A 12,065-nucleotide genomic window follows, 5' to 3' on the forward strand; every position below is an offset into this window, starting at 1 on the left:
CTTATTTACATTATTAAAAAAATAGTAATTCTTATTATCCTTGTTGAATTTGAACACCTTAAAAGTAATGCAAAAATATTATTTATTATTTTGTTTTTTTTTGCTTGTCGAACTTATTTTAAAATAAAAAGAGAAACAAAGAAAAAGAAAAATTTGCGAAAAGATCGAAATATTTTAATGCTCAAGGTTTTTGTGTATAAATGTGGGTATATATACATAATAAAAGTACGAAAGGAACGTACACACGAATACAATTTCAAACTCAAGGCACGTACGAAATTTGTTAGTTTTTTTTTATTTATTTATATATTTTATTATTTTTCATTTTGTATTGTGTTTTGTTCTTTAAGGAACCAGGATATGTTATCATAATCAGGATATGTTTTATATAATCATGTTTAAGATTACTTTTGTACTGTACCGATGCATTTGTACGAGTATATATACAATATTTATTTAAACATTTAAGGATTTGTATAAAATATGTTTTTATGCTTCTGGACGGCACCCTATCGCTGATTTACAATATTCAACGTATTTTTTTTATAAAGATCCAAAACTTTATATATTAATTTGTCATCGAAGAGCGCAATATGTACACAGGGTGAGTACAATATTATTTATCACTGTTTAGAACATCAAAAATGGGTAAAAATTTTGTTTGAAACTTGTTTTCAAATCTCAACGGTTTCCGAGATACACAGATTTTAACTTATAACATAGAACATTACATATGAAATTCGATAAAATCCTTGCATCTTCGATGCCGTTGAGATTTGAGAACAAGTTTTAAGCAGACATTTAAAGACCTACTGACAAAAATTTATTAAATCCAGTCACTCAGTTTTGAAATAAATTGTTTCTAAATTTCAAAGGTGGTTTTCTTGATTCAAAAGTTATGTCGTATTCAGTAGACAATATCTAACGTAACTTCCAGAGTAGAAATTTATTTCCTAGATATGGTTGAAAGTGTAACCAGTATTGAAATAAAAAATTTTAAGGAAAATGTTTAATTACGAGTATATTTTCTAATATTTCTGGGCAAAAGTGTCATAGTTGATTTGAAATACAAATTTTTAATTTTTCATTTCTGTTTTAATTAAAGTTTATAGATTTAACTAAGTGTTTAACCTTTGAAAGTGTTTCTCATTCTATTAAAGTGGTCTACTGAGACGGTTATGCAATTCAATGCAATTTGTTTGCTTCAAAAATTTAAGATAATCACAATAATCATTCATAAAAGCCAAGCTTGATTTAATATTATTAGTCTCCATTTGATTTTCATGCTAAATTTAATTTTAGATAATATAAGAAAAGAACTATGCAAATTTTTTGCTATAATGTGCTTTATTAGAATTGTAATGAAAAACAAAAAAAGGGAAATGGAAAGGAATTACAATTATATATATATAATATAAGCTCTACCTATTACACACTTTTATATTATACACATATGTTAAAAGGGTTAATAAGTAATATGTATTTAGTTAAATGTTTACAATTGGGATCATTTAAGTAGGATCGATCTTACAATAAAATTTTATTTGGTGACATTATTATTTTATCCTTGTTTAGAACAAAGTGATTTTGTTGTTTGTCCAAATCCATCTGTGAGAATTCCTGAGGCTTCTTTTATTAAACTCAAAATATCGCCTGCATCTTCGTTATCTGGATCGATATCAGTGTTTTGTATTATATCATTAGCCTTTTCAATCACACCTTTTTCAAGTTCTTTCAAAACGTCGCAAAGCTTCTTTCGACAAACCACGTCTCCAACTAAATTCGTTATCCCCAGTGATTTTCCTCCTAAAATTCCATCTAATAAGCCGGATACAGTATTACCAAGGCCCGGAATTATAGAATTTAAAAGTTCACCCACAGGCTAAACGATAATGTAGATTTTTTAATTAAAATAATGGGACTACAATTGTAAATATATAAAAATTACTTTAGGTTCAGGAGCACTTTCGATTCTGGTTGCACTAAGTGCTAGTAATATAGTTATTATTAAAAATTTCATTTTCAAACTGATAACTTTTACTGATATATTTTGTCTTTTTATATAAGTGGGTTTCTCTTCAATTACACAGTAAAATTAAATAAAAATTTTTTAATTACTTAAGTCTTAAAATAATTGTGCAATTTCAAATCACGCATTAAATCCATAAAATATAAATTAATTTTTGTGTACTCGGAAACACTATTACTACATTCTGCTATATCAGCCTATTAAAAATAAAATTATTACTTCATCGTGATTTTAAAATCGTGTTGTGAATGAAGTGAAGATGACATAAGCCTGGCATGATATTTTTAATAGTTTTAACTGATTTTCGTATACACAAATAATATGCAATTGAAATGTATGTGGTCCTGTATAATTAGATTGATTGAAATTTAGAATATAAGAACTTTTTTTTTGTGCAAAGAAAGAAAGCTACCGAATTCAATATAATGTAGAGCTGAAAATTTATTAGCTTAAAAAGTTTATGATTCAGTTTAATGTGCAAATGGGACACAAATGTTTTCAGTTCTATTTGCTAATGAAACAATTTTTTCTTGGAAGAGCGAATTCTGCAAAGTGAATTTGTATACAAAGAAGGAAATTAACATATTTAAAGAATTTATTTTAACTTGACACTTAATAATTTTGTTGAAAACAAAAAACAAGGTGTAACTCGAAATAATTCACAAGCTTACGTAAACTTTTTGTTTAAAATCATTCAAAAAATATGTAAAGCAGTCAAAAAATTTATTCTTGTGAGTTAAGTAAAGCAGTACAGTTATTCAGAACTTCATCAAAATCAATCAATTATTAGTTAAGTTAAAATATCTTTATAAATGCCAGATCGTTTCAGATGGTTCAGTTTCCTATACTAAATATCCGATTATACTAAATACTTTACTAGAAGTTGATTATCTTGATCTGGGAGGAGTATAGGGATGGTGCATAATATCGTAGATAACCAGCTTAATTACTCACGAAAACTTCCTTAAAATTTTAGTGTATATAATATATTGTTCATTTTCACATTCAAGCATCCTAAAAGTATGCGATATAAATCTTTTTTGCAAATATTTATGATCATTTAAGGAATGAAAATATAACAATTTGTTTCAAGAAATATACAGCTACACTTAAGTTTAATAATAAATAAAATGTATACAATAGATAACTTTAAATTTATTACCATTAGGGTGATTATTAAGATGGTAATATAGGCTTACTTTAAACGCATTCATACCTTAAATAATCACTTATAATTTTTAAGTAAAAATCACAAGGTGTTTCTGTCATAAATTATACTTGTACAATATGCATTTAAAAAGCGTATTTTGAAAACTTGTTGTGGCATAAAATTATACAAAATATGTATAAACTGTGTGTATTATACTCGTATCATACCTCGGGCGAATTAATATCCAAAGTTATTATAAATTAGATACGTAATAGTAGTTTGTAACATTAACAAATAACAGGTTTTGATAAATGTCTGTCCACTACAACGATAATTAAAAACTTATCAAGCTGTGTTAAAAACATTTTATTGCAAGGACTGGGTCTTGTAATAATATTGCAATATTAAATTGATTAAGACTTGCAATATTATTGCCAAGTTCCTACTCAATTCAAGGGTTCGATAATAGAAGTTGTTCGAATAATTATCATAAAACTCCGGAAATAATTTGGTCATATCTGGGTAACTGTACAGCGTATAGTATTCAAATATTGTATATGAGTGGAATGGTAAGGTGGCTATTCCAGTAAAATTTAGTTGTGCTTCTATAAATAGCTGCCATACAAATTAAATAAAAGTTACAATATGTACGCAAGTCAAACTTAAGATTAACATTGAATTTTTTTTGTCAAACAAAATATTTGTGCGTTTATACAAAAGAACGAAGCATTGAGCGTAGAAGGACATTTTTTTGATATTGCAAATGTGCATAAATATAATTTTTTTTTTCGAAAAAATTTGAAATTCAATTTAATATTTTGATTTCGGAATTCTAAATCAAAGAATGTAAAATGTATTTGTTCACAGTAGTTTTGTATTTAAAGAAACCTGTTAAGCACGTATGATTCTTGTTCCTAATGTATGATTTTGGAATATATTGAAGCGAGCTTGTTCTTAGCTAAAAAAAATAAACTGAGCTTCTTACCTAAAAAAAGAAATGCTTATTAAAAGATAATATCAACCGCTATTTTTTCCGCATGACTTTGATCTGGTGATTTTACTGAAATTTTTCCAATCAAATCTTTGATTGGATCACTAAATTTCTCTTGACTCTTAGGGCATTTATTTACTATACTTTTCGTTACGAATTTTTCCAGATTATAATTTCCAATAATGGAAACGATATATGATCAAATTGAATTGTTGGGAATGAAGTTAATAAATAGGATAATATTTTTATCCATAATCTGCTCAATTGTGTAAATTTTTTTATTCAAATAAGGTTAAATGTCTTGTTTCTCAAAAAAAAGTAATTCTATTTTTTATTTAATTTGATTTCAAACGTAAAGGATCATTAATTTTTCGCATATTTTTTAATGCTTTTATGTATAGACCATAAAATTAAAAATAAAAAATAAAATTTTGTAAGCTACTGTAATGGCAAGTATACAACATAATATGACAATTATTTCCATTCATGCATTTACCTAATATACATTGTACACATTTCATGTTCTTTGATTATTCACATATAATGAGAGAAATGAAATCTTAGACGAGTACACACCTAATAAGTTTTTATTAATAGATAAAAAATAGGAGAGCGAAATACAATTAAGATAGGTAAATTAAGGAAAATCACTGATTCCAATTTTGGATGTAGTCAATAGGAAGCTATTAAGATATTAACAAATTGGCTTGTATTTAAACTAAATTGAAATGGAACTAAATAAATACGTTTAGGTTTTCATTTAAGTTTTTTTCTCTATAAAGTGAAGGAGCTTATAATAATGGTGATGAAAGAGCTTTAAGAATTTGATAGTTTTGGAAAAATGAAATATTCATAAAATGTTTTATAACAAGTTATATTAAAATTTTATAACAGTTTATTTGGGCAAACAGAGTTGAGACCGCAGGTTCGTCCTCTCTAGTATTGAGTATAAATTCAATATAGCAGTTAATTACTATATTGATAATAATGTTTTTCCAAAAGAATTTTCATAACACGGTGAATATTTCTGTATTTTAAGTATTTTAAATACGAATTCGAGTTAGTCTTCTTGATTTGCATTAGTGCGCAGTGTTGTTGATGGAAATAGATAAAATATTTTATTGACGATGATGATTCGTAATACTAATTTAATTATTCTTTAAGAATAATTTCTATTAAAGTTCTTAATACTATGTAATTACACCTCACATCACCATACTTTTCAGTTAAAAAAAAAACCAAATTATTTTTTAACATTGCGTTGATTTGGCATAAATACCAGCATTTTAAAACCTCTACTTTTTTGGCAATATTTACGAAATCGTGCTAGTAGTTCAAAAATTTATTTTTAAGTTGTTTTCAGTGTATTTTTAATAAAATTTACATTAATTTTTCGGCAAACGTGTTGTATGAAAAATAGACAAACTATTAAAATCGCTCTTTTGTGATGTGTTTTAAAAAAATCTTATATATACGATGAGTTTTGACTATCGTTTTAGCAAAATATGTACACCAATTTTTGCTTTTTTTGTTTTGATATAAGATCGTCTATTGCCAAACAAATTTTGTTGAGTAACAAATTATAAAAAAAAAAAAACGAAATTGAAAAAACTGAAAAAGTTGTTACTTTTTTAAGATAAGTTTCTATTAAAACGATAAGCCGCTTTTCCGTACCTTAAACCTAATCAAAAGATGAATGAATATGGAGCCCTAAAAGAATATATGAACATAAAGGAATAAGAAAAAGAAAATCTAGTAGAAAATAAAAAAGATTTTCTCTTTTGTGTCGCGTTATCCTTTTAAAGAAAAGGTTACGTGATTTTTATATAGAAGAAATCAACATATAAAATAAGAAAATAAAAAAAAAACAAGACAAATTAAAAAAAGAGAAAATTCAAGATTTTCACTTAATTTGTATCGTAAGACATTTTCATTTTCCCGCCAACATACATAAGTGTTCCTTTTCATCTTATAATAAAAATGATTATTATTATATCATCAATCATTATCATCATACCATCATTATTATAATATAAAAATCATTATCATTACTATAGTATCACTGCATATTATCACTATATTTATATTATAGTCTTCGAAAAGAAAATGGTATAGGTTAGATACGTAATCTCAAACACAATTACAGTCTTAGTGAAAAATATATGAACCGTTCCATTTTTCTGTAAAAAGATTTTATCTTTTGATTTTTGTTTTAATTTAGTCTTGGGTTTTAAAAAATTGTGTCTCAATTTGAAATATTTGAATTTTAGTTTTTAGAATTGGGAAAAATTATATTCAAATTTCCTAGCATATCATTCTGTATTTTGTTTACAAATAAAATCTTATGGAAATTTTTACCCTTTTAATAATATTTGACATTCTCTCAAAAATATTTTCGATATTTTCAACCTTAAGAAAATGTGCAAGAATCTCAATTTATTGTGAAGATTTATAAAAAATTACGTGCTAGTTAATGAGTGAGCGACTTTAAAAGTTTTCTAGACTTTTAATTCATTATGACTTCGTCATTCATTAAGCTCTTTTTAGTTTTATTCTGTCAATATTGGGTATTTGTTGTCAAATTAACATTTTATAGTGTACAATTGCTATCAATTTTCTAAATTCATTTACTTAAAATGAGCGCTGTGTGTAACACCAAAAAAATTTTATTTTAATAATAAAAATAGCATATTGCAAAAATTTCAATATAGGTTTGGTCCATGAACTTTCATTTAATTTTATTAAAGTGACAAATATAAGTAATTTGTTCTGTATAACTTTTTAAGAAAATAAATAATTTGAGTTAGTTAAATCAAAAGCTTAACAATACAGAACATTTTATTTTAAAGATTTTTAATATTAAATGTTAAATCAAAATTTCGTTTTCGATAAAATTTCGAGAGTATTAAAAACAATGATAACATCAAATTATAATTATATCATAATTATAAGTAGAAATGATAACATATTGCATATTATTTGTTATGCAGGTAATACCAGAAGTACAGACAACATCCCATGTGCAAAGTAAACAACAATTTTTACCATACCTCTTCTCAAGCCAATATTAAAAATGTTTCAAATATTAAATTTGAAAAAATAATTTCTTTGGAAGCATTCAAAAAAGTTTATTTTTAAGACTTTTCTAAAAAAAATTCAAAGAAAAATTACTTATTGGTTTCATTCTGGCCGACCGACCATCTGATTTAGCTTCTGCCCGTTAGTCTATTCGTGAACCTGTCCTTAATATTTGTATATGCTTTAAGATAGAAAGCTGAAAATTTGTGTCAGAAACTTATTTTCCGATAAGAAAATTTTTATTTATCCAGTTTTAAAAGTGATACTTCGTGATTAAGAGTAATAGTCGATGCCTAAATCATACAATAATTTATAATTTTGTATAATTTGCAATATTTTATAATTTTGTGAAATGGGGTTGAATTTACAAGAAAAGCCATACTATTCTTTTCATTTTGGTACTTCTGTTTATTTAATTTTTTTTCAGACTGTGTAAATTGAGCATTTTACTCCGAATACGATACATGCATACATTGAGCATGTTCTTACTTTTGCTTATTATTGTATAAGATAGAAGTAATTTTAGGATATTAAAGGATAAACGTATACATATATAGTATAATGAAAAGAAAACCAATATTAAATAGAAGGATAATTATTTTTTATCATTTTCTTTTTTCTTATAGATAGTCGTACTTACATATGCACATATATATTTGTTGGTAAATTAATAAAAATATAAGAATATATAAAAATTAATAATCTAAATTGAATACGCTAAATTAAAATGATTTTATGAATGAATTGATTAAATTAGTAATTTCGTTTTTTTTTCAAAGAATTTTTTTTTATTTCATTTAAACATTTATTTAATATCCAAACTCATATATATTTAATTTATGTATTTGTATAGTGTATATGGAATATTAGCTAATATAATTGAGATTTTATTGAAATAAAATTTACTTTATGAACTACATTATTAAATGAGGTATTTTATTGTAAAGAAATGAGATTAATTGAAAATAATTAACAAAAATTAACGAAAACTATAAAATGTTTAAGTTGATCTTATGTTTAAGTTAATTGAAGAAGTTTTCTTTATTATAACAGAAATATGTACACATAGTAAAGAGAACAAACTAGAATTTTTAAATTTTCACTATAGAATTAAATAGGTGCGAGGTTAAAATATTTATTAAATTACTTTTAACCTAATATAGGTAGTAGGTACATGTTTTTAATAAAATGATTTTATATAGTGAACGTCGCATATTTGAGGGACTTGAAACAACGTTTTGTAGGAATAACTTTTTACCAACCGGATTGCTTACAATGAGAATATATTGAGTTTCATATATTGAGTTTTCGGTAGAAACGCAATTTTCCATGGTTAAGAATGGTAAATAAATTATTTTCAGAGAGATGTCGACAAAAGTTTTTGTCTGTGTGCGCACTCGTTTATTTCATTTTCGGCTAAACGAATTTTGATGAAAATTTATATCAGATCAGTAAAAACTTTGTAGATGCTTATATCAGGCCTCAGGAACTGAATATTCTTGATATTTAATATTTATGCTTTCAAAGTGTTAAAATAATTAACTTATACTTATTAAATATCTACTAATAAAATAATATTTAAAATAAATAACTACCAATTGGCAAAATCAAACTTTCAGTAGAGGTTGGTTGCATATTTTTTACTACATTTAAGGAACTAATTTTTTGCATATATTTACCGATTGGATTATGTATATATTAAGGTAGGTTATGTGGAGGCACCAAAATTTTGAATGTCGAGTTTTCGTTTGGCACATACTTTTCTATGGTAGGAAAGTGTAAATAAAGTATGTTTAGCAACCTATTGGTCTGTCTGTGTGTGCACGTGTGTATCTCAAGTTCGGCTGAACCGATTTTGATGAAATTTTATATGTTAGTTTGTTTTCGCAACCAATTTCATTAAAATTTATTGTTTAAATTTGTAGCGCTAAAACAATGAGCATTTAAATTTTTTGGAACAATAAGGCCTCGGAAACTGATCCGGAGACTGATTTTACATTTTTTACCATATCTACGGAATGGATTGTTAAAATTTCTTGAAATTTAATACTTGACTTTTAGTTGAGAAGTTACTGATGAGCTTTTTTTATAATTCGGACGGTACAAAATGAAACTCTACTAAGAGCCAAATTCACATTTTTCTAGGTAAGTTAACTAAAAGCTTATTAGTGTCCTTTAAATTGTAAAAAAGTAAAACGCATTTTCATAATCTTCTGGATTACTTTTACTAATCTAAACAATATACATTGCAGTAGGTTATGTACTGGGCACATCAGATTTTTTTCATTACAAATTTGACATGATTTTCTTTTCATTTCCAAATTGATTTGTTGTAAACTGCCAATAATAACATAAATAATAAAGATATTGTATAATTCAAAACGAAATAAAAAGAGTTCATAGTTTTCTAGTTTCATACCAAGTGAAATGTACCCTTTACTGGAAACTGCAAAAATACTCTTTACAAGAATACCCTTTATTGGACAAAATTACATTAATATAAATGTTTTTCATTTTTCAATAGAATCCCAGTAAACTTTATAATGTGAATATAAATATAATTTTTTAAGTTATTCTCTTATCCATTATGTGAAGTAGCTAAAAAGCAGAAATAAAAAATATTCAATTATCAATAATAAAAAACTTACATATATTAATTACTTTCAGAATTTAATTATTAGTAACATTTTGATAAAAGGATTTCGATAATTTATAACAAACACATATGTAGATAATATGAAAGTGAAAGAAAGAAAAACTTAAAAAAAATTACCTTAATCCTTAATGTTAATGATGTCGAATAAAAATAAAATTACTTTAATTAAATACCTTATATAGGGCTTCTTTTATTCCTCACATACATAGGAACATAAAAGATAAGAGATTATTTAATTGAAAAATTATTTCTATTTTAACCACATGTATAAAAAGTTTTATTTTATATTATTGTAAAAAGGACATTATTATTTTTATATAAAATTAGAACATAAAAAAAGAATTAGATATATATATACATATAACAATATATGTAAAACTATATTGATGAACCAAGAACATTTTTTTTGCTATATGGACAGCAAAAGTATAGTAAAAATTAGAGAACATTAAATAGCCCAATCAAAAGGAAAAAAGTTTTTCTTTTAGTTTTTTTTTTGTTCTTCATTTTCTTAAATATTTATATATATATATATATATACATTTTCCTCAATGGAATAAAAGTAAAAGATACAAAATAAAATAAAAAATATCTTCAATGAAGATCAGAAAAAAGAAGGAAAAAAAATACACTCAAAAAAATCAATCCAATTCGTTGACAAATTCAATAAAATTACCGCCTGACGCGAGATTTCATAGAACTGATTTCATTTACTCTAAATAAATTTATTATGTTTTAACTATATTTCCTATATATCTATACATATATATATATATATATATATATGTATTTATTAGTGAAACTATGTAAAGTATCCTTTAACATTCTTATATTAGATGCAGACATTGTAGGTACTTTTATGTCAAAAAATATACATACAGGGTGTCCAAAATTCAATAGTCAAAAGAGTAGACCCAAACGGATTAAAAATTTTGAAAAGAAATTTCTTTTTTTTTTCTTCCCTTTGTTAGTTATATCTTAATTAATTAACTCATCGAGTCTTCTTTCTAGAATTTCAATATAAAATTGATCTTTAAAACTTTCTTGATCTTCAAAATATTCAATTGCTAATTTGGAATTTTTATCAGTAATTCGAGAATTTCAATTCAATTCAATTTTAATAACTCCTTACTGTTAATAATATTTACTTCAGTAACTCGTTAGTTATTTACGGAATCTTTTAGTAAAAGATTTTTTTTCTGAATATTAATTTTTCGGGGCAAAATGATATTATTTAAAAAAAAAAAGAAAAAAACCTTATATGTGTAATTTTAAAAAAGCGCATTTTAAAATGTATTTGACAAACTCGAATTTCGAGCATCGAATTCTGAATCGACATTGAAATCATTTAAGATCTAAGTTAATCAGATTTTGGTACGTATTTTTTTCAACTGCAAATATGAAAACAATAAATTGTTACGATCGAATCGTCGGGTGACCCATGTGCAATACAAACATTTAGTAAATATGTCGTGATATTGCTTTTACTTATTTAGTGTAGAAACCTTATATGTACATGAATATATATGTATATATACATACATTTATACAAAATTATACGAGATAGGGAAAAATTACATGGGTTAACTTTTAGTAGTGCTTCGTAGGGCATCAAAAATAAAAATAAAATAAAAATTCGAAAAATTTTGAACTTTTTAAAAAAAATTTCAAAAAAGAAAAAAAAACTCGCACTATAACAAAATTCTTATCTCGAAAACTGTGCTTTAAATCCAATTGATTGTAAGACAGAAAATAAAGAGCAGTGAATTGTCTGTGAAGCCAGTCCCCGATAGTTACTCTATGTCGCATGGTTCTGAAGTTATCAAAGAATCATTCCTGAAATTATTTGCCACCTTATATGAAACACTCTGTATGAATATCTTCATATAATGTAAGTACAGATAAATTTCATTTCCAATGTATAAGTTTTAACAAAGTAGTATTATTGTTAGTGTAATATTTCTACAAATATACATTCATATATACATACATATATATGATCACAAAATTTAGAATTACTTAAGAACATTGAAAATGAATCGTTTTTATATATGAAACAATACTGAGAAACCATTAATAACACAGAAGCAAGCAAGTGATTCAAATTAAATTCAGGTTTTTCTTTTATTTTCACTTTATTTTTTTTTTTATAGTTTTCTCA

The 12,065-nt window shown here is 24.9% G+C and overlaps 1 protein-coding gene across 1 annotated transcript; it reads right to left on the reverse strand.

Annotated features, from left to right (window-relative positions):
* Window positions 1–1,335: 1,335 nt before the first annotated feature.
* LOC129615455 (uncharacterized) lies at window positions 1,336–2,055 on the reverse strand. Its single transcript, XM_055530676.1, has 2 exons — window positions 1,949–2,055; window positions 1,336–1,882 (listed from the first exon to the last, which is right to left on the reverse strand). The coding sequence occupies exons 1-2, from the start codon at window positions 2,018–2,020 to the stop codon at window positions 1,562–1,564; spliced, it is 393 nt and encodes a 130-aa protein (XP_055386651.1). The 5' UTR covers window positions 2,021–2,055; the 3' UTR covers window positions 1,336–1,561.
* Window positions 2,056–12,065: the final 10,010 nt, after the last annotated feature.

Source organism: Condylostylus longicornis, unplaced genomic scaffold (genome assembly GCF_029603195.1).
Source record: "Condylostylus longicornis isolate FDR11 unplaced genomic scaffold, ASM2960319v2 ptg000135l, whole genome shotgun sequence".
NCBI lineage: Eukaryota > Metazoa > Arthropoda > Insecta > Diptera > Dolichopodidae > Condylostylus > Condylostylus longicornis.